This window comes from Necator americanus, chromosome I (assembly GCF_031761385.1).
Source record: "Necator americanus strain Aroian chromosome I, whole genome shotgun sequence".
Classification (NCBI taxonomy): Eukaryota; Metazoa; Nematoda; class Chromadorea; order Rhabditida; family Ancylostomatidae; genus Necator; species Necator americanus.
In genome coordinates, this window is record NC_087371.1 from 6326661 (window position 1) to 6351191 (window position 24531).

Sequence of the window (24531 nt, forward strand, 5' to 3'; positions counted from 1 at the left end):
AAAAGACTGGGACCTGATTTTCATGGACGCTGATAGTATGGTTTAACGTAAAACAAATATTAAACTCTGGATTCTTTTAAAATAATGATAGGTTTCTCTTTTTCAAAAAAAAATCAGAAAAATACGGGCGATTGCTCAAATCAGCTATTTATTTCCTCTTTTTTTTCTTCTTCTTCCTCCTCCTCCTCCTTCTCCTCCTCCTCCCCCCAATCTCTTAAAAAAAACCTGCAGGATAAGGTCGGGTATCGCTGTGATGGTGGCATCAGTTCCGGGGCCTACGTGGACGAGTTTTCCGCACTAATTTACCGCAGCGCTCGTACATGTGTCAATACTCGTGAACGTATCATGCGCGTGACATTCGCCAGCGGCAATAGTGTAAACACGTACTTTGCACAAATACGTTAATCTAACACGTATTTTTGCACCAAATCGCATCAATGGAAAGGATTGTCGTCTCGATTCGACATTAATTTGTGCTCCGTATAGTGCACGTGGTGTAACTCGTCCAAATTCACTGCAGTGCTGAGGCTCGCCTTGAAAAAAATTCACATTTTGATTGAAGGACCTTTGATCCTGCAGTCAACTCTCATTGTACTAAAAACAAAAGTACATAGAATCAGTTTGCAGTTTGCAGTTGCAACAATTCGTAAAAAAATCACCTGCTCCTCCTGAAAAAAAAATCAGGAAAATACGGAAGATTACAGTTTGATCGGATATTCATTCCCCTCCCCGAAAAAAAAAACACAAAAACAAAAATAGGAAAAAACACAAAAACATAAGAACAAAAAAACACAAAATTATTTTGTTCATCCAAACAGTCTTCATCCAAATTCTGAGTATAAAGTCACCGTAACTTCTAATTCCTATTTATTATTTACTATACTATATTATATTAATTTTATTTTTCATTTTAATTTTATTTTTTACTTTATTATTTTCTAAATTTATTTATTTTATTTTATTTTTCATTTATATATTATATTTATTATTTATTTATCATATTTCTTCTGTGTCATAAACGATGAAACGCCGAGGAAACAAATGCGTCGTGGAATTCGGCGAAAGATCAGAGATTACACGGAGAGTGCCAGACGTCTTAAGAAATCACATATGTTGCTTTTCGCGTCAAATTCTTCTCTGATCACAGAGCAAACAAAACCATAAACACTGTATCCGTGAAAATATCCGGTTTCGCATGAAACCCTGTTAAACTACACCATACGCAGTTTTCCTCGTCTAAAATGATATTGTCGGGAGGAAAAATGACTTCTTTTTGTGGATGAAAATTTCCAGTTTCCAGAAGTTATTCCAAGTTTGATGAGAATTGTGTGTCGTTAATTTCTATGCGGAATTCCGTAAACATGCCTGTATACCTTGCCATTTTTGAATAATTGTTGAAATCATCGGGAAAAACATTTTCCTCAAGACTTTTTCTATTGTAAAGAGGGAAATCCTCTGTTAAAATGGATAGCTACAAGATCAGGCTAAAATTAAGATAAATTCGACAACTGAAGTGAAATTTAATTTTTTTTCTGTTAATTCTGCTGATACATAGCTGAAGCATCTTTCTTTTATACCTATGAATGCTCAAGTTTTTTTTTTAAAGTTTGACCGACCTATCGATTAATTCGAGTTTCGATCAATCGATCACATGCTGCCCAAATAAAAAGTTGGTTTTGAAATGATTGATGAGGGAAACACCCAAGAAAAAAAGATTAGAAAAGAACATTTTCACTCCGTATCCACAGTAATCAAGAATTCATTCCTTAAACATTTATGAAATCCAGTAAAATTCGTTGATTGAGTGTTTAGTAGAAGGAAAAAATGCAAAGAATGGGATCCATATAAATCACACCGTAGTACGTTTCCAGCAGTGCAGAAACCTGAATACAGAAAAGGGAGAAGAACAGGGATTTTTTTGGAAAAGAACGAGGATTTTTTCTCTGCAGTGGATTGGAAAATTTGAGTGTTGTTTCCATGTTAAATTATAACGGAAAAGAAATATTTTATTAAATAATGTCGTAACATTAATAACTAATCCTTACTCTTTGAGAATTCCACGTAAATGTTCAGCTATTCATCCATTTATTTCTCCTTCACCTCACTTTCTTTTTCTTTTTTCATCTCTTCGTAAAAAAAAAGTTGTTTTATACCTGTTTATGTCCGATATTCAGTGTTTGGAAGTTTCCAAGTCTTTTTTTTTCGGGATTCAAACAAACACAGAGGATTAGCTTTTCTGAGAAGGCAGCGCATAATTAAAGGATGAAAGAAAAGATTGGTTCTGCTTTAAAAGGGCCGCAACTCTAGACATCGAATATTTTCTAAGAAATTCCTATTTCCTTAGAATCACTGCGGATCGTCGATTCCAGAAAGACATCTAAACAAATAATCCAAAGGTACAGCTGTTTACTTTTTTCTTTTTGGTTTCTCCGGCTTGCAGGGTTTTTTCGGAAACGGAAATTATTCTCTCAAAATCTAGGTAAAATGAATTCTACGTAGTTGTGCTAGAACACCAAGATCCTTCTCGTACCCGACAAAATAAAAAAAAGAAGAAGGTTCCTTAGATTATTCGGAATTTTCACAATGTTTTCCTTTCCCCGTTTCCAGTGTGTTTACATTCCCATGCTGTTGAGATTTCTATGCGGACGGTAAACCAAGACCTTTAGATGCGACTTAGAGATAGATCCGTCTACAAAAATCCTGAAAAAAAAAACAACGCATGAGATGTTCAAGGACGTATTTGTGCAAAAAAAGCGGCAGTTAATCTCTAGGCCCAAAATCTTGCCACGGAAAATAGGCTTTGATGTTCCCCTCTATACGGACATCTCCGTAGTAATCCGTTCAAGACCCTCACCGTTGTGCATGTTGCACTTGTTGCGCGTTAATTGACGACATCGATCCGAGTTCGGTGAGGACTTTCAAAACCGGGGACTGACATTAGTAGGACGATGATAAGGTGGACGATATGAGCCGGGGCGAGAAGATCCGGATCATACTAATCGATTAGGATTGAGAACTGCTTGGATCTGTTGAGGTATGTAGAATGATGGTCGTGTTTCGCGTAGCTGCAGAGTGAATTTTAGTTATTTTTCCTTAAGAACCTTAGCATTTTATCTTTTGCTATCAAAATTCCATAGATATAATATTAATAAGTAGCAAAAGATAAGATGCTTGGAAGAAAATGATGTGAGTATCCGAATTCGTTGTCATTGTCACTCATTCACCGATTTTCTCAAGCGTTGACAAGTTGTCAGTTGTCACGTGGTTGCTTTATTTACACTCTTTTCCTACGATCTAATTTTTGATCCGTTATCAAAATACATGCGATTTTGAAGCATCATTACTCATTTTGTTACGTCGGCTCGCTCTTATCATCGTGATTGTTCTTTTCTTAAAGGCTGATGTGTCATTAAAGGAATCATTTCGTTCGTATCGAAATGTTCAACTTTCAATGAATTTCATAATAAGAGCTAGTATTGATTTTTTTTCGAGTAGTACACCAGGTTGCTATTTGAATCGTTTAGTTTGTAGTTACTTCACATATACCGATCACTGTCCGCATCTTTAACCAGTTGACCGTGATGCGCTTTCGATTAAGGCGAAAAAGGTGCATCGGAGTGGATGTGTCTCCTGCACAGAAAAGCTTGCGTTGTGCCGAACGCGTCGCGGTCAGCCGGCTGAACATAGTCAAGTCAACAGTAAAATGATTCGCAAATTTCCCTGCATAGACCCCTGAGTAATGCGAGTTTGTGCGCATATCCGTCCGCTACACGCGTTCGATTAGAGCATGCTTTTGGGCAGTAAGAATGTGTGTCGCCAGGTAGAGAAAATATCGAAAATGTAGCGGACGTCTGACAGTTATCCAAGTAAACATAAGTACTTCCGCTATACTTTCGCTACTATCGGGAATGTGATTAATACTTTATAGTATCTAGTTCGGTAGCTGTTTTTTTTTGTAGGATAATCTGGTGAGTATAGCATAGTACATTTCGATTAACGATTATTTTATGATTTCCCACAGAGAAAACTGAGAGTTTCCTTGGATTTTTTCAAAAATTCCTGGGTGTTGAAATGTAGTTCGAGGGGAGTTGGGAGGGGAGGAGGCGTCGTTCAACCGCGCTCTTATTTCTGGACGCTCTATCTTTCTTTTTTCTCTTAGCTAACATGTCATAGATCCGCCGCTAAGATTGATGCTTAGTTTTTAAGGCCTCTACTGCTTTAGTTATTTACTTCCAGAAATAGGAGCGTGACTGAGTCCCTCCCCCTCCCACACCCATCCACACTTTATCGAAACTCCTATCGAAAACTCTCATTTTCCATAATTTTTGCATTTATATTAGGCTATGGAACTAATGATGTTTTTTTTTTTTAAATCCTCAAATCCTAAAGAAAATTCCCTCAGATTCTTCAATTTCTAAAAACTTCCGCGCAGAAAAAAAAAAGAATTTACCACTATGTAACAAGTCATTTAAAAGAGTATTTATTCCTCTGAAAGCAGTATTTTATTCGTCTTTTATGGTATTTTTGGTTTTCCATGCTGATATAATTGCTTTTAATTTTTAAATCAATATTATACTACATTTTTTATTGGACTGCCTTAGTGCCTTTATATACCTAGCGTTGATTTTTATTTGTTACAATGTGTACATATTCCCGTGACTTCTATTTTAATGTCATTAACTACTTTTGACTATAGTGCGCGACTTTTTGTCTGTCAATCACTTGTGATTTCAAAAACTGGTTAGTAAAATTGCATGGTTTTTTTTCCTCTGACATATGAGTCATTGCCGTAAACCGAGAGAGAGAAGATTCGATTGCCTTGCATTTTCAATTCCGTTTTCGTCGTCAATGTTACGATACGATTCATAGTTTCGTTAATTTTACGCTTAGGGGAATTTTCGAAATTATTTTCTTCTCTATTGTTACAGTGTAATATACGAAGAAAATGGTCGCTCCTCGAACAAAAACACACAACGTTTTTTTTTTGTCGTCGTCCTACTGTAACCTATCCATTTCTCTCTTTCATTTCTCACTCGTATGTTTTTTTTTTCAGGAATTCCTTCAATAACCTTCGAACTTTCTTTTACCTATTTTCTAAATCCTAGAATAAAATTAAAAAAAAGAAAACAAAATAAAAATAAACAATAATAAAACAACCGACAATAGTAATAATAAAATAAGAAAATAAAAAAAAATCATCGAGCTAAAGTTCTCGATCTTACTTTCATCGTTTTCTTGCTCCCAACTACAGTTTCTTTGGTTTTTCAAAGAAACGATAGTTATGTAGCATAAGGTGGAAAAGAATGGAAAAAATTCTGAAGAAAGATGGAGAAAAAGATCGAAGAGGTTTTGAAGGAGATCCCGTGTAGGGCAAAAGTTTAAAAAATGACTAGGATTTTGTATACTGAATTCTATCAGCGGTAGAACACCGTTTTTTCCGCTGGAACATCACTGAGGATGTCATATTTCGTGCCATGCACGAATATAACGTCGTATTTTTATGGAATTGATGGAAATCTCTTGTGAATTCCCACGAAATCCCACCTATAAAATTTCCAATTTCGTTAGTATAACGAGAAGGAGATTTTGTTTTCTTATTTTATTACGAAGCGATTGACGACTACCGACATTAGGAAAGTAAAGGAATAGGAAGAGAAAAGGTAGAGAACGAGAGGAAACAGAAAGGAAGAGGTCATTTGAAGAGAGGAAAGGAGAAGTACACCGAGAAAGATGTCGATAGTCTAATACTTTTGGGGAAATGGAGACAAAATTATAGTTTATTTGCTAATGTTTTATCTGGGAAGGTTCTATACGGATATTGTCGGTAACAGCGCAAAATCTGTGTGAACTCTTTCTCGAAGTCGAAGACAAACACATTCGTTGCGATTAACTTCCGGCTTTCGCTTCGCTTGGACATTTTTTTTTACCGTCGGTCTTTTTTCTTTATGGTACTCACGATCTACATACATAATGTAGTGCAGGAAAGCACTAATTGACTACATTCTCATCTTTTCTTTTTTTCCCTTGAGAACATTTGATTCATCTTTTCTTTTTTCTTTTCTTTGAGAAAATTCAGTTTTGCAATAGAACAGCATTCAAATTAATGCTGCACGAAACAGCACGAAATTCTGAAGTTTTCGAAATTCCTATATTCTTTATTCAAGAACGTCTACTCATGAATATTTCAGGAAAATCATGCGAGAGTGGAATTTTTCACTAGAAATTAAGCCTCTTGGTTAGTTGAAGTTCGTGCGAACATTGATTGATTTTAGCTTACCTTCATTAAAGATGTCATATCTTTCAAATTACTTTTATTTCGAGTATATTCACATAATTGTTTGATAAGTGTTTTTTTTTTCATTATAAACCATGTTTTATTGATGATCAAAACTAAATGCGTTTTTTTTTTCGTAACAGCACAATTCATGCTCGGCACCAACTATGTTCAACCGGGTGACCGCGACGCGTGTGCCGCGCACCAATTGATGAGCATCGCTGTCATTAGTTTGAATATATTTGGCGCCGACTACAATCGTTGTGCTATTCCGGCGGGACAGATGATATATGTGTGGAATTTTTTTTTAACCTACTCAATATACGGGACTAATCGGTAACGAAGAAGATTAATGGATTTTTGAGTTCCAGTTCTAAGTCTCAGAGAATAGTATTTGCATTTGATGCCTCCTTGTGTCGCTTTCCACTAACTTTACCACTTTTTTAAGGAAAATGTTTCTTTTACACTTTCTTTTTTCTTCTTTCGATTTCTAGATTTGGAACTGAAACTGGTCACCTTCATTTTTTCTGTGTTCACCTTTAGGGACATAATTTGCATTTAGTTTTGTTGTTTAACATCATGTTATAGGATCCTATCACTTTTTCTGCTGGCTGGCTGACGCATCATGAGTGTATGAGAAAAATGGGTGTTTTCAAATAAATAAATAGATGGATGAACAAATGAATAAACGACTTTTTTGGAGATTATTAAGGGAGAAATAAATTAATTAGGTTTCAGTAGAGGTTAAAGTAAAAATTATTGTTCAGCAGTCGTATTTCTTTCAAGGATATTTGCTTTCAAGGACCTCCCTATTTACAAGGACCTTACAAGGGCCTATTTACATATTTTACCTGTATTTTGGGGGCAATCTATTGACTTTTGATGATATTTCAGTAAATTTTGATTCACAGCTGATTTTTTCGTCTCCTATCTCCTCCGATTTTTAATCCCCTCTTAAACTCTAATCTTAATCGTGCTGGTTGGAATTTTCCAGCTTTCAATGATGCTTAATCGTGATTCCGGTTTCGAAAGGCGCATTCGATCTCTTTTTTTTTTCTTTTGATTTCGATGTACATATTTTTGGGTACGAAAATGAAAATTTCCTCAACTGTCCTCATCCGTTCACATTTAGAACGCGTCTAACGCCTTGAAAATAACGTCTTATCGACTGACACAGCATTTCCAGGACATCAAAAAAACGCATTGCAATCCATCACTAAGCGGTTCTCGCATCCGCATTTGTCTCCAAATGACGAGGGCAGTGAAGTTCTTGTGCGCTTGTGCTGCAGCAGATCCCCTTTTCTTTCTTTAAGCGAAGCTGCGGCAGCCAGCCAGCTGGCGGCACCAAAACACTTTTCCAAACAATTTCATTTTCCTGTTTCCGAATCGTTCGACGCTTCCAGAAAATTACAGCCATTGGAAAATGGTTTCGTTTCACATTTCCAATGCAACTGAAGCGGTCTTCGCGTTCATTGTTAGCGAGCACACATTCTCAGTTCCGCGCTTCTCTGATTATCGGACGAAAAGTTCCTCGAGTCGCCTCTCCTTTTCAACTACTAATATGTACCGAATGCAAATAACTCATTCTCATTTGTATGCGTTCCGCAGATGAATAATTTCCTCTCTTTTTAGTGACAGAATAGTTCTATTTTTATAAAATTACCATATAAAAATATTTTGAAATAGTTTTTATACAACTTTTCGTACCACTAAAATCGAAATCTCCGAATCAGAAAAGTTTTGGGAATTTTTCGAATAATTTACAACTATTTCTACAGGTTTTAATGAAAACCGTATGTATTTTTCTTTCATTCATTCTTTCATTTGTTTTTTTTTTTGTTCTAGAATATTTTATGTCGGGAGTTTTCCAATTAATCTGTTCTTCCTCTACTAATACACATTTTTCTGAACGGATCTTGAGGGTAATAGAAGGTGTGGGTTTTTTTTTCTCGCAAATATGCAGCACTAATTGCTTTGTTTATGATGTTTATGTGATATGTTTATGTTTTCGTTTATTGGTTAACAAACTAAACGGGGGTTGCTGTGAACAATGGTTTTAACTGTATCCGAAGGAATTAAATTTCGCGCAAATAAACTAAGAAAATGTAGCGAAAGTGATCCATTTCTCCTTTTCTCTTCCAACGTTCCCGATGGTTTTTTTTTTTGAGGTTGATGGATTTGAAAGACTTCCAGACACCTTAGTCAGTCAACGTGTCATTCATTTTAAACGATATTAAGTTGGTTGTTTTCCCTAAATAACAACGTTAACCTTAAAATAATTCTTTTACGATGATTCCACTATGCGAAGAATTGTCGTGTAACAATTTTCTATGTATCTGTAGCCTAAAAATTACCTTTACCAGTCTAACATTTTTCCATATCTCTATTTTTCCCTCTTTTCCTCCGAATTTACTGGTTTCAAAATTGCGACTTTAGCTGTTGTTGTTGTGTCGAATTTATCTCTTCAACACATATAATCCTTGTTATTTTTAGTTTAAAGCCACAAAGCCACCTCTTCACTTTTTTCCCTTTTATAGCTTGAGAATACTTGAGAATGTTTCAAAAATGCCGTTAGATTATTTCCTCAGATCCATTATATACACACATATTACTTCTGTGTGCGTGTCACTTTCCGGATAATTCTTAGGAAAAAGAAATTTCCTGATATTAATGATCTCCTAGGGAACCGCTGCTGGTGCTCGCCTCCCCGTCTATCGGCTCGCCCTCTGGCTCATTATTCGGCATCACCAGACCTCTGCAGCATCCAGGAAAAAAAGAACGTTCCCTCCGCTCTCGCAATCATTACTGCAAGCATTCTTTACCCTCCTCACAGCCTGTCTATCCATATGTCCTCATCTCTTGCCTCTCATCCGGTTTCTGCTCATCATCGATTGGGGGGGATCATAGGGGGCCACTGTTAGTGGATTGATGAAAAAGAAAAAAGAAGAGGGGAAGAGTTCTCTTTTCCTGAGGCTGAGGTTTTTTCCTGAAACTTTGACTCAAATATGCCAAAGACGGTTGAAAGCACTTGGAAAATCGTTTAAATCCACCAAACATCCTTAAAAACGCATTCCAATCCTCGCATTAGAGCTAACGGGAACGCTGCAAACGCCTTTCATATGCCGTTAACAACAAGAAATTGCATTCGTTTCGTGCCTTCCTAATCCGTAATAGGTTTAGAAAAAAATAAGACATTTAGTCTGACTGAACAAGACTTTTTTAAATCGGTTCAACTCTTCGTTATCACGTTGAACTCTTCCAGTTGATTGAGTTTAAGGGTATTGTGCTTGAATCAGGCATTCCTCAATGTTTAACTATATTTATATAGAATAAGTTTGTGTTTCATATGGATAAATGATCGAATCCTCTTCTTTTCAAGTTCGAAATCATCGTTTAGTGAAAAAGAATCCATTGAAATGATCTAATTTGCTATAATCATAGTCTTAGACAGGTTGCATGCCTTCTGGAACTCGTCCATTGTTGTTTGATGTCCATTCCGTCATTTCTTTAAATTCACTTTAGATTTCATCTTTCCGTATTTCCCTTCATTAATATGTAAGGCCTGTTGACCACAGGTTATGTGTTATTTTCTTCCAGAAATATCTAGAAAAAAAAGGAATATAAAGCACCGTCGGTTGCGTTTCTTAATCGTTTTTTTCTCTTGTTTTAAGATAAACTTAGGTCAGGTTCAGGCTATTTCTGATGTGCTCCGCCACAATTTTCGAATATTCGATTCTCTCTGGTAGTGATTTATTGATACAGATGCTGCCCTATTAGGCTTATATTGTTTTCGAAGAATGCTGATTGCTAATTGGCAGCAATTTCTCTGTATACATGACAATACCACTTTTCTACCAGTCTCTCCCTCTCGATTGTATCCCCTGGGATCTCTCTCTTTCTCTACATTTCTTTTTTCTTTTTTTCTCGCGTACATATCTCCCACTTTTTCTTCTACTTTTGTCTATCTCAGCCACACATCTTTCTATTCTAAAGAATCCTGAGCTGTTCTAGGAAAGGAGGATCATATCTGTATGTTCTTCTTTTTTTTTACCTGTACACATCATGCATGCACTCGTTTCGAGATAGTTTTTTCTTCGAATCGAAACCATTGCTCAGCAACTCGGACAAAATCGATGGGAGACGGCCGGCGAATTCCATCGGCCTCAAATTACATTACAAAATGAATTAAAAAGTCGATTCGATATCATGCAGTTCACGAAGGAATGAAGGGAATGCCCGGATACATGCAACGAATCACGTTAACGATCCATTTTCAATCACAAATTTCGGCATCTTCAAGGAATTAAGTAATTTCCAATGTTGTTTCTGCACTTTTCTTCATGATAGGTAGAGGTTAGGCTGAAAAGAGCACTGGATTTGAATTATTTATTGTTATGTTTTATTATTATTTTTATTTTAATATTATTTTAGTACATATTATATATTATTATTATTTCATTACATTCTTATTTATTTTTGCGTGTATTGATTGCTGAATTGGTTGGGGCGCTAACAGTTCCACAATCATTTGTGGTTATTGCGATCCAGATCCGTCATGGAACGATACGAGAGAACATTTTTTGTGAAAACCCACTACAGACATCCTAGTAATGTCATCTCACCCAGTGACGACTAAACATCCCTACGGAGGTCGTACGACACATCATTGCACGTTTTTTTCTTTCTGAGTTGATGTAGCGCAATCGGTAAGCGGTTCGCCTACGGCTGCACATCGATAGTTCGGAACCGCCCGAGGCCAATCATGCCTTCCATTCCTTCGGAATCGATTAAATGCAACCAGACTTGTCTAGGAAGGAGGAAAACATTGACGTGGTACATCGGTTAGCTCCCGGATGTCTGCAAACGTTCCTCAGTAGAGGTCGGGCGCGTTGACGCATTTCAAACGGATTGATATGACGACGGTCATCCTTCACCATTCATCCTTTTCATTTTTTCCCCCTTTTGGGCGTTTCCCAAATATTCTTAGCTTTCCTGAGAACAATTTTTGAGGTCTGGGCGATAATTCGCCATGTTATGGGTAGTTATGGAGCGGCATCGGTGCAGAAATGTCATCGAATATTTCATTAAACAGGGGGAAAAGCGCAGCTGCGAGCCGACGAGACATTTATTACATACCACAGTTCATAAAAAAAATATGCACTCTGCGCTTTCAAATGTAATAAAATGGTTTTATTTTGCGCTGGAACGATTTACGTCCTCGAAAAAAAAATAATCGCTTTCAGAAAGTTATGAAAATAAGAGCTCACCAGATTTAATAACAATATCCTCCTGCAAATATCTAGGTGTTATGGAAAAATTGCCCTTGTTTTTTTCCCACTTCTAAACGAAATATATCGGCTGGGACAAGTTGAACGAATGCATGTATTGTCTTCCAACGAGAAAACTCGTTAAACGCTCGATAGGAGGCAATTTAAGTCGAGGGAGCGCGGTCCTCGCGAGGCGAGGGCCTATGCGACCAGCCACACAACGTCAGTGAACAAGGGTGGGCAGCCACCCCGAACAAACCCAGCAAGGAACATCAGGCTGCGCACTGGGATTGGGATTTGGGTGTTGTTTGGCGGGGAGGGGGGAGGGGGGGGGGAAGTTAAAGGATGGTGAAATATTTGATCGTTCTTTGAATTTCTCCTATTTTCATACTATTTATAGATTTCTAAGTTATGCACGCAGTAAATTTTACAACATTCTGCGTTATTTTACAACATTCTTTCGCAATCTTAAACATATTTGCTAGCGATATGTGTGTGTTCTTCGCTATCCTAGACTATTTGATTTTTTTCTTTCACAAAAAATCACTTCGATACTCTTTATGGAGGAAATCCTTTCACAAATTAAATTGACTTAAATTAAACAAAAAATAAAATAAAAATTTCAAATTGAAACCATGCAGGTAGAATTTTCAGTAATGTAGATAAGGAGCAAACGCTATCCTAGACTATTTAGTTCTTTTCCTCCGGAAAAATCAGTTCAGTTGTATATTCTTTCCCGAGGAAATCCTTTAGTGCGACGAAAAAAAAATTCAAAAAATTCCATTCCAAATTCCAAAACGATGTGAGTAGAATTTTCAGTAATGTAGATAAGGAGGAAATTTCTTTACGAATAATCAAGTAACATGGAAATTGGGTTTTAATATAACTACCATAGAATACCAATTTGAAAATAAAATAATGTCCTAATTATACATATCTTCTTGATGGCGAGGGGAAAGAAATGACTCGATGCCGCCTCATTTCGGCGCTAAAAAATGGATTCCCGCGTTTCTATGATCGCATAAGACTGTGAATACTTTCGACGGGAAAATCCTTGCTTTCGTTTTAGTTTCGATTTCCACGAGGTTGTTTCGTAATTTTCCATGATTTTCTTGCTTTAGGTTTATTTTATCGCTTTTTTTGGCATATTGGGCAAGGCCCGACTATCGTTTTCTGAAATCACATAATTCGGTTTCAGTTTTAGAACTGAGAAATGTTTGTGTATCAGAAAACAGCGTTTTCAACAGCAATGGCGTTGTTCGGTTTTAGCGGAAGTCAGAAAGTTGAAAGTTACCAAAACGTCTTGAGATATTTCTGCTGTGTATGGAGAAAAGTTTTTTTTGTTGCAAAGGTGGCTCCAGTCAAAAGTTCGAATGCTCCTTGTCGAGCTCGAGTGATCGAGCTCGGTGTCTGGACTCGTCTGGTGAAGAATGGAATATGTCATTTTTGAACTTGTTAAAATTATTAATAATTAAAATTAATAATTATTTTATTATAAACAATTATTAGCGGTATTCCAGGGCAGAGCATCTTCTCTATACACAGAATAAATATCCCGAGACGATTCGCTAACGTTTCGTAATTACAAAAAATATTAGAGCGCAATAATAGTAAGTGATACAGTGATAGAATACACTGCATTTTTTGAGATCACATTTCATTTCTAAGCTTTAAAATTGAAACACAATTACGTGAAAAGGAAAAGAAATCGATCACCGAGGTTTGGGTTTTTTTTTTTTTTTTTTTTTGAAAGTGCGTTAATGTTTTTTTTTCGAGCGTTAAAAGGACCTTTAAACTATAGATACATATGACTAGGCCAAAAATACGAAAAGAAAGTGCGTTAATGTTGCGAACGTAAAAAAATCACGGAAAATTATGGAACAAGCTAATATTACTCTTCACTTTCCAGTTAATTTAGAATAAATTTCAATTTCACTGTCAATTTCCCTGCCATTCTTTTTCTTTTCTCGGGAACACCTTGCACTTTTCTTCATTTATTGACGTTCTAAAGGTCTCTCATCTTAAATGACAAATTAACGTGAATTGAAAAGTAGCGCCTCAGCATCGTGCCATATGATAATGTTCTTCTTTTTTTCTGATTTTTTGCGTATATTTTGCAAGTCCTGTAATTATCTAGTCTTTATTTTATTCCCATTCTTGTTGTTTTGCTCAAAAAGGTATTGCTCAACTTCCTTAACGTCACGCTACTATTTCTTTCATCTCACGAAAGTTCCCTGCAAATAAAGGGCATTTAGTGGCCCTTGTTTGTTGTTTATTCGCTGCAGGACACCGTTCTTCTCTGCCCCACATTGGAATATGTAATTCCCTTCTTTTCATGTGATTTTTTTTTTCAATTCTTTCTCAATCTCATCTTTTTTTCTTCCTTTTTTTTCTCATTTCTCATTTCTCATTTTCTATAAAAACGATAGATATTCCGGCGATAGATCGTGTACTGTTGTTATTCTACATTTGATTATGTTTTAAGTTTTTAGGCCTGTTATGGCCGAACGTCGCGGAAGGTCATCAAAATTACCACCGCACCCAGGTTAGCCTCGTTTTAAAATTTTCTCACCGGCTTTTTCGCCACTTTTCAGCATTTTTTTTTCATCTGTTCGTCTTCCGTCTTTATTTATTTGTCTATCATCTGATGTGATAAAGTTAGGTGAAAACATAGAGCTAGCGGATATTTGGAGAAAATTAGACCTTGGAAGGCCTTTGGTGGATGTGAATCCACAGCATTCAGTGGAACTGATTATACGAGGGATTGTCATGCTTAAAAATCATTTCCATTCAAATTCTGTTCTTTTTCTCGGCTTACTCGTGAAAACGAATTTCCTAGGGAGCTAACAACAATAACGTAGTCGACATTTTCCCTAATCGACATGTATTCTGTGCTGCTTTTTACAACTTCTCATCAAGCAGTTTCTCTGGTGTCTCTTCAATAGAAATCGCTTGCGACTTTGGCCTTAAAGGCAGCATGCAACGAATCTGACATGGGGAAGCAATCCGCAGAAAAAGATTCGGGATATTTTCTTGTACCTCCCGCTACTTGTCATTTAAAAAAATGGAGAGGGAACCGCTTTAGTTCCTACGATGTACGTAAGAACGCTAGCCTGCGCGCACACGCACACGTTCCGGGAGTGAAATGTAGTAGGAGGAAGGCGTTCAGTGGCGCACTTATTTCTCGAAGTAAATAACAAGATCAATCGGGGCTCTGAGACCTAAGCATTAGTCTTAAAAGATCTATGACATGTAGGCTGAAGTCACGAAGAGAAGAAAGTAAGTTAGAGCGTCGAAAAATAAGGGACACTGATAGCCCATTCCCATCCTCCCTCTCCCCAACTATATTTTCCCCCGTTCCGGTCTCCTCAGCAGCCTATTCATTGGTTTTACTTGGATAGGCTGGTGAGAAGACCGCATTATTCTTCGACCGCTCACACATATATGCATACGGCACGTCGAGAAGGGTGACGGGTTGCAAATGAAATCGTTTAGTCAGAGAGATGAGTGCGGAACCTCCCACCTCCAACCTTATCTCCAGCTTTTCCTGTGGATTCCCTTACCACCACGTCAGATTCGGAGTATGCTGCTTTTGAGGAGTCAAAATTTGGTGAATGTTGTTTAGCTGATTGGACGTACTTTAAATATAACAACAATCACTTGTGCTGCCTTGACAGAGTTCTCGTGTCGATTGAAGGATGGAAAAAGAGAAATATGTCAAAAATTTGTTTACTCTTGCCAATTTCGTGCGCTATTATTCTAATCGGAAACCTCTGCGCAATTATGGTCCATAGAAATGACAAAAACAGGGATATAGAGTAGGAAAATAGCTTTCTAAATGTGTACACGGTACTTCACTAGAAGTGAATAAATTGACAGGGAAAATTGTATTTATAAATATCGGAGGAAATTGTTCCCTAATCTAACCTAAGTATAGGCAATTTTGATCGAGTATGTATTTGAAGCGAATAATCTGAAGGTCTACGATTTGCGCAGTTAGGAGCCGATCAGATTTTTCTGAGCCACGTTTGCAAGCAGTTCGAGTCACCAGTGGTCACCAATTTCGAATCACTAACCGGTGATTCAATCGACCACCTATGTGCATATCCAATTTAGCCGATTTTAGCATGAAGGGCTGTGGATCTAAAGGTTGTCTTGCCAAAAAAAGCGCAGTTGCGCCACCAGTCCTTGTGTCGAGAAAACCGATGTAGTTAGTAGTAGGTTTTTTTTTTCGAAATAAAAGTACGGTAGATGGAAAACGTCTGACTGACGTACATTACATTCCTCTATGATTCAGCCAACGCCAACCAGACTAGTGGCGTTCTTGATGGGAAGTCACTACCTTTATCGTCATGTCCGCGTGAGACTATGTAGGAGTCGGAAGTTACCGTTCTATGATGGGTGATCGCGTTGATGAGGGCAGGACGGACCTAGGGATGAGAGGGAGGTAGTATGAGGGAAAGGAAGCACGTTAGGTTTAGGCAGATGCGTCGCGCTGGTTGGGAGAAACATTAGTACGGGTGACTGTAAATGCGTGACGTCACATGTGAAATTCTCAACGGATCAGCAGATTTACGCCACATTTAAACACAGGGATTACAAAACGTGGCGTATGACCGTCAGGGACTACTAGATTTGCTGGACAAGATTAAGCCGAGTAGTAATGCACAGTCAGTTTCAGCTGCAGATTAACAATTAGAGCTGCCAGCATAGTTTGCAATTTACAGCAGCAGCAGCGGCTCCGCATTGAAACTGCAGGCCTTCCGGCTGGCCCGCGATCGATAATCACCGAATTTCTGGAGCCGCAATTGTGGCTGGCAGCTTAACGCTAACATATCATCTGCTGATTTTTTTCGTAACGAACTAGGGTAACGCTACTTTGGCCAGCTTCAGTAAATAGCAGAATTTCTCTCGATTTCTCGCGATCTCAAACGATCTGAGCATCAATAATGGATTAAAGGCATCACCCCACGAATCTGGAGTGGTACGTATTTCCGGTGGAGTATTCGTATACGGGGTCGTAGATTATGGGGAGGAGGGTGATTCCGTTCATTTCTTCTCAATTGCCGTAGAAAACGGCCCGGAAGATGCGGCTTCGAGCGTTCCGGCGCACTATTTTCTACCAGGAGTTCGATTGGAGCGCGCCAGCCCTGTGCGGCACCGCATTTTCCGTGCCGTTTTTTACGGCAATTAGGAAGAAATGGACGGAATCACACCCCTATTCATAATCTACTATCCCGTATACGAATACTCCACCTGAAATCCGTACCACCTCAGATTCGTGGGGTGATGTCTTTAATGTGAATTGTGCATAATGTCAATGATTATTCCGCTGCTCTTAGAGAAACAAAGCTCAATCTATTAGATCCTCTGAATGTAAATGGGTTAGCAAGTCTCAGCCTTGTTTCTGTGTACATGTTGGGTCTTTACATACTTTTTCCCACTTCTGATAAAAATATTATGTTTTATTCTACCAGTAAAAATCAAGGATCAACAATGTAAATACCATCATTATCGGGAACATGTAGCTAGTCTCAATGTCTTTCTTCTAGGAGGAGAGGAGCTGCAATGATAAAAAAAAATCGTTGAGTACGTATTTGAGGTCGTCGAGGTCTTTTAAAGTTTTTTTTTCGCCCAGATGCTTATTCAGGGTCCGGAAGAGGTGATTATCGGACGGGGAAAAGTCGGGACTGTAGAGAGAATGAGGCACGGTCGTTCTGCCCATGCTCTTTAGAATTTCCTGCGTCACCTTTGCCATGTGAGGTCCCGCGTTGTTAAACGCCTCGAAGTATGATAGCAACACACGTTGTCGCGTGTGCTGCTATCATAGTTCGAGGCGTTTTGGGCGTTTTCTGCACATTGGATCGGCCAGCTTTTGGAGCTGCTTCATGTGCAGATTTGTGTTGATTGTCGGACTACTCATCAGCAATTCCCAGAATAGAACACTTTGCGGATCCTAGAATGGCAAACATCAGAAGTAGTAAATAGTGGTTCTCTGTTCCTATCATTATTTCTGATGGAGTGTCGTAGCTTTCGTGTGTTAGAATAAATAAACACGCCACGTATCTTCATTTTAGTGGCTGCTACGCTTAACTGAAGACAACTGGATCATTGAAGCGCTAAGCTCATCTTTGTACTAAAATTAAATCACCCAAAGTGTTGACCATTGATCCTTGCCCTAGTCAATTAAAGAGTGTTGCGAATGTTGAATGTATTGCTTTAAAGAAGGATACCTCAATGTTTGCTTTTATAACGTTTCCTAATTTGAAAAAAAAAATTAGATTTTCGCCTTGATCGTTACCGTTGGTGACCGCTTACATGTTAGAGAGCAATTTTGCAACTCTATTTGAACTTTTTTTTGATACAATTATGTCCGCATAAACTTGGTCACACATATGTAGCATGAATCACTCTGTTGCTATCGATTAGTCACAAGAAATTATTAACTAGTATCACTTTCATTGATTTAATAATTACTATTATCTTTAATGTATGAAGACAACAAACAACGCACACTGTTGAAGGCGCCAAAAGTTCGCATTGATAATTTACATGGTTTTTTGACTGAGAACCCTACCCCTGAGTTTCGAATCGAAACTAAATTAAAGGCATCACCCCACGAATTTGGCGTGGTATGGATTTTCGTTGGAGTATGGCTATATCAGGTCGTAGATTAGGAATTCATGGGTGGTTCCGCTCATTTCTACCTGCATTGCAGTAAACAGACGGCTTGGGAATGCGGTTCCTTGCAACGTCCTCTATTGCAACGCGCCACTTTTGCGCCCCGCCCCCGCCTGCGATTAGTCGAATGGAATAAATTGCCTATCGGAGCGTCCGAGTGGATAATTGAACGAATCGAAGGCAGGGGCGGGGAGCAAAGGCCGTCTGTTCATAGTGATGCAAGGAGAGATAAACGGAACTAACCCTGTATTCTTAATCTATGACCCGATATAGGTATACATCAACGAAAATTCATACCACGCCAGATTGGTGGAGTGATGCCTTTAACGGTGCCCCCTCCTATTCTACCGAATGAAAAGATATAATTCTAAGTCATATCCAATGAGAGACACAACTTTTGTAGCAATGACTCCTCGAATTTTCCCTGTAGACCCCATCGCTTGCATTACTGGAAAGTGAAGAATAGTTTATGAGTGTTTTGTAACAAAAGCATATAATGGTTTGTTCATTTCTTGGCGATTTTTTTTCTCTTTTTGTTTGTAAGGAACAATATGAAGTTAAAAGTCGCCAAATGGCATAAATTGTATGTCTATTTTAAAAAAAACCTAATTTTACCTTATTACCCAAACAAATGATAGAACTATTGTGTTTGAAAAACCTAAATGACTTCAGATTCGCAATCAGAACGGCCGACATGGACTGTGACGCGAAGAGAGCGTACAGAACTCTCGCCTTTACGGTTAGTTTTTCTCTAGATATGCCGAAAATTTCCATAACGCGACTAGAGGTTGGGTTCAATTCATTTTTAGTAAGTTTTCTTTTGCCATGATTTAGCAAATGTCTGTTTTAACTAAGCTTTTTTATGTTTGCTATACATTTAAGCTCTGTCTGTCGTTAACATAACATTATTCCAGGTCAACTTCTCCATTTCAATCAAGAACGGTGACTACCACTGAACGGGTTCAAATTTTACAAATGCCTATCACACTCACAGAGGAACAGATCGCTCCAGCTCGGTTTTTAGCACTCTCACCACATGGGAATACTAGCCAATCAGTCTCTTCGACTGTGACAACGATGCAGGTGAACCTAACTAGCTTTTTTTCTGATTTGTCAAAATATGTGCACAATTCTTTCCCATCAGTGAAGAACAGTAATGCGTATGCTATTTTAGAATATATGGGTGACCTTTAGTATATCAGAAGGAGGTTAAGAAAAAATAGGAAAGATTATCGGGTCTGGCTCGTTCCATTAGCCTTAATATTTTGTAATATATACCAAACTCACATCTCCGTCATCGTCACAAGAGTATCTTACTATCAGGTTGGGATAGCTTTTTTTCGAAACCGATTTAGGAAACAGTTTTGTTTGTTCAAAAATAAGAAGTCTACATGCACCATGGCGAAAAATTAGGAAGAAATCTTGTGAGTGTTTCTGATCCAAAACATATATTCTACTTCTACTAGAAATTGAAGTCAAAGTTATGCTACGCCTAATTGTTTGCGAGAAGTGCTAGCATTAAGTAGCTTACAGCAAGTAATAAACACAAGTAAATCTGTTCACTTGCCCGTCTCTTTGACTAGTGCGGAAAGATTCGTGAAACTCATCAATCCTATTCGTCTCCTCGTTTTTAATGAAGCATCAAACTGAACTAAACAATTTGTGGCAACTTCCTACAAAATTTCACTTCTACATAAATTTGAAATACGCATTGTTGTACATAGGCTGCACTGATGCGATGATGAAAATTGGAATGAGTTCTTCACAAGTACACATTGTGTCGGTATTTTTTTCCATTTTCAGTGATCATGTCATCCCTACTAACTCCTTAAGCACAATATGTTATTACGGCATAGTTATGGTTGTTCTGATAACATGTTGTTTTGTGTGAATGCATTAGAAATAAGTAAAAACCGTAGAAAGTAGTGCGGAAATATGTCTTGTTAACAAAATGTTTAATAGCTTCGGTTTCTACTTGATAGAAGACCTCTTCTCTAGAGTGTTAGAATGAAAAAGATTGTTTATTTCTCTCGCGATATTGACAATTACTGTTGCTCTTCAATTCATCCTTATTCGTCATTTTCGTTCGTTTATTGCTTCTTCGATGATCTCCTGACATGACACGCCTTCATATTTAGAGACGAGAACAGTAAGTTCTAAGAGAAGTTCTGTACCACCTTTCTCTACTTGAGACAAAACACAGGGCAGAAAAATGTGCATGAGGGGAATCAACTGAGTTTCTGCAGACGTCAGTCCATTTGATGGATGCCACAATCCAGGAACCAGATCCCGAAAAAAAGACATCTCAAACGAACAAAAAAATCCGTCCTGCTTTGAGCAGTTTCTGAACTAAAAAGAAAGAGACGTTTTAGGCGCAAGGAGCACCTCTGGTCTCTGGTATCACGGCCAATGGTGTACCGCTTTTCAATGGAATACTTCTTTGCCCTGAAGAGAGGCATACAACAACCATTATTACCACTACAACTACGACCTACAGAATGATAGAGGTAAGCGATAGCGACTCGTTGTCAGATGATTTCGAAGTTGTCGACGACAGTGCCTTGACGGTGGATGTATCGCTTGTGCCATCAAGAACTACCTCCCCTCAGTATATGATAGTAGGGAAAACGGAATCAGAACCTCCGCTTTCTCCTGTTGCGAAATCGAGGGTGAATATTGATCTCGAGCTAGTACCCAAGGAGATAAGCAGAGCAACAGAACTGGAGGAAAAGCCCATAATGGAAATGGTCAATGTATATCACAGTGGTATATCAGGGCAGTATGGAGATGGATCCGATGCTCCCGATGTTTTAGCTGAAAGATCATCCGAATTATATGGTAGTGACCAGATTCCATCGACAAGTGATAGTGAAATAACAGTAAATGTACCCAGCAGTGGTGACCTAAAAACAATAAGCACATCTTCCGAAGATGAAGATATTGTCATCGTCGGCGCTGACATGGTGGAACTAATCACAAGTGGAAGTTCTATAAACGAAGAAAGACGAGGAAGCGGAGAAAACCGAGCTTCTCGCATGGAGTACTTCGACCTACAGAAATCACCCCTCAGTGAAGGACAACAAGAGGATTTCGAACATGTTGAAAAACCTTCCAAATATCATGGATTTCCATCAACAGCGGCTTACAAAGGCCCACTCGATAGCACTTCCCCTGTAAAGGACTTGGAAGATGAACCGATAACTCACCATGTCAGCGTATATCACAATGGGCGATCCGACGAGCCCTTTACATCAAAAGAAAAAACAAGCGACTCCACAGCAAACATTGCAAGGATGCTAGGTGATAAGATAATGAGTTTGTTCGCAAAACAAAATATCATTCCTGAATATCCAACGTCAGAACCCTACGAAGGTCCACTCGAGGACACGAAGAAGCGAGAAGACATTGAATCTCAGCCGCTTCACACTATTGTCACCGTGTACCACAGTGGACGGTCCGATGTTCCTCAAGAACCAATCACACGAGCGGTTCCCGTGGAAACTGTTCCAACCAAGGACATGTACTACGATTACCCTACCACTGAAGTCTACGAGGGACCGCTGGATAGCACCACCCGCGTAACGGACATTGAAGGTGAGCCGCTCACCTATCACGTTAGCGTCTACCACAGCGGAAGATCTGACGAACCAGCACCGAAACCCGAAGAAGAGCAGCCGCTCGATATTGCTGAAGCAGCAAAGACCCTTGGTGAGAAGATCACTGGCTTGTTCAAGAGAGGCCCTGCTCACCTTGACTACCCAGTATCAGAGATCTATGAAGGACCACTCGACAGCACGAACCGCACCACTGACATTGAAGGTGAACCACTCACACACCATGTCAGCGTATATCACAGCGGAAGATCTGACGAGCCAGCACCGAAACCCGAAGAAGAGCAGCCGCTCGATATTGCTGAAGCAGCAAAGACCCTTGGTGAGAAGATCACTGGCTTGTTCAAGAGAGGCCCTGCTCACCTTGACTACCAGTATCAGAGATCTATGAAGGACCACTCGACAGCACGAACCGCACCACTGACATTGAAGGTGAACCACTCACACACCATGTCAGCGTATATCACAGCGGAAGATCTGACGAGCCAGCACCGAAACCCGAAGAAGAGCAGCCGCTCGATATTGCTGAAGCAGCAAAGACCCTTGGTGAGAAGATCACTGGCTTGTTCAAGAGAGGCCCTGCTCACCTTGACTACCCAGTATCAGAGATCTATGAAGGACCACTCGACAGCACGAACCGCACCACTGACATTGAAGGTGAACCACTCACACACCATGTCAGCGTATATCACAGCGGAAGATCTGACGAGCCAGCACCGAAACCCGAAGAAGAGCAGCCGCTCGATATTGCTGAAGCAGCAAAGACCTTCGGAGACAAAATCACCGGATTATTCAAGAGACGGCCAACAATTCCAGACTATCCAACGTCAGAACCCTACGAAGGTCCACTCGAGGACACGAAGAAGCGAGAAGACATTGAATCTCAGCCGCTTCACACTATTGTCACCGTGTACCACAGTGGACGGTCCGATGTTCCTCAAGAACCAATCACACGAGCGGTTCCCGTGGAAACTGTTCCAACCAAGGACATGTACTACGATTACCCTACCACTGAAGTCTACGAGGGACCGCTGGATAGCACCACCCGCGTAACGGACATTGAAGGTGAGCCGCTCACCTATCACGTTAGCGTCTACCACAGCGGAAGATCTGACGAACCAGCACCGAAACCCGAAGAAGAGCAGCCGCTCGATATTGCTGAAGCAGCAAAGACCCTTGGTGAGAAGATCACTGGCTTGTTCAAGAGAGGCCCTGCTCACCTTGACTACCCAGTATCAGAGATCTATGAAGGACCACTCGACAGCACGAACCGCACCACTGACATTGAAGGTGAACCACTCACACACCATGTCAGCGTATATCACAGCGGAAGATCTGACGAGCCAGCACCGAAACCCGAAGAAGAGCAGCCGCTCGATATTGCTGAAGCAGCAAAGACCTTCGGAGACAAAATCACCGGATTATTCAAGAGACGGCCAACAATTCCAGACTATCCAACGTCAGAACCCTACGAAGGTCCACTCGAGGACACGAAGAAGCGAGAAGACATTGAATCTCAGCCGCTTCACACTATTGTCACCGTGTACCACAGTGGACGGTCCGATGTTCCTCAAGAACCAATCACACGAGCGGTTCCCGTGGAAACTGTTCCAACCAAGGACATGTACTACGATTACCCTACCACTGAAGTCTACGAGGGACCGCTGGATAGCACCACCCGCGTAACGGACATTGAAGGTGAGCCGCTCACCTATCACGTTAGCGTCTACCACAGCGGAAGATCTGACGAACCAGCACCGAAACCCGAAGAAGAGCAGCCGCTCGATATTGCTGAAGCAGCAAAGACCCTTGGTGAGAAGATCACTGGCTTGTTCAAGAGAGGCCCTGCTCACCTTGACTACCCAGTATCAGAGATCTATGAAGGACCACTCGACAGCACGAACCGCACCACTGACATTGAAGGTGAACCACTCACACACCATGTCAGCGTATATCACAGCGGAAGATCTGACGAGCCAGCACCGAAACCCGAAGAAGAGCAGCCGCTCGATATTGCTGAAGCAGCAAAGACCTTCGGAGACAAAATCACCGGATTATTCAAGAGACGGCCAACAATTCCAGACTATCCAACGTCAGAACCCTACGAAGGTCCACTCGAGGACACGAAGAAGCGAGAAGACATTGAATCTCAGCCGCTTCACACTATTGTCACCGTGTACCACAGTGGACGGTCCGATGTTCCTCAAGAACCAATCACACGAGCGGTTCCCGTGGAAACTGTTCCAACCAAGGACATGTACTACGATTACCCTACCACTGAAGTCTACGAGGGACCGCTGGATAGCACCACCCGCGTAACGGACATTGAAGGTGAGCCGCTCACCTATCACGTTAGCGTCTACCACAGCGGAAGATCTGACGAACCAGCACCGAAACCCGAAGAAGAGCAGCCGCTCGATATTGCTGAAGCAGCAAAGACCCTTGGTGAGAAGATCACTGGCTTGTTCAAGAGAGGCCCTGCTCACCTTGACTACCCAGTATCAGAGATCTATGAAGGACCACTCGACAGCACGAACCGCACCACTGACATTGAAGGTGAACCACTCACACACCATGTCAGCGTATATCACAGCGGAAGATCTGACGAGCCAGCACCGAAACCCGATGAAGAGCGCCGCTCGATATTGCTGAAGCAGCGAAACCTCGGGAAAATCACCGGTTGTTCAGAGAGGCCCTC

At 39.9% G+C, this 24531-nt stretch overlaps 1 protein-coding gene across 2 annotated transcripts in view; it reads left to right on the forward strand.

Moving 5' to 3' along the window:
• Positions 1–14040: 14040 nt before the first annotated feature.
• RB195_004707 (uncharacterized protein) overlaps positions 14041–24531 on the forward strand; it is a gene marked incomplete at both ends in the record, with an annotated part of 30924 nt that continues 20433 nt past the window's right edge. Inside the window, 5 exons of one of the 2 annotated variants that reach the window (XM_064182669.1) lie at positions 14041–14086; positions 18895–18961; positions 19137–19305; positions 20595–22155; positions 22227–24512. In XM_064182669.1, the coding sequence (XP_064033936.1) occupies positions 14041–14086; positions 18895–18961; positions 19137–19305; positions 20595–22155; positions 22227–24512 (4129 nt within the window). Of the gene's footprint in view, positions 14087–18884; positions 18962–19136; positions 19306–20594; positions 22156–22214; positions 24513–24531 lie in introns of those variants that run through there. The other variant, XM_064182670.1, reaches the window with a different exon arrangement.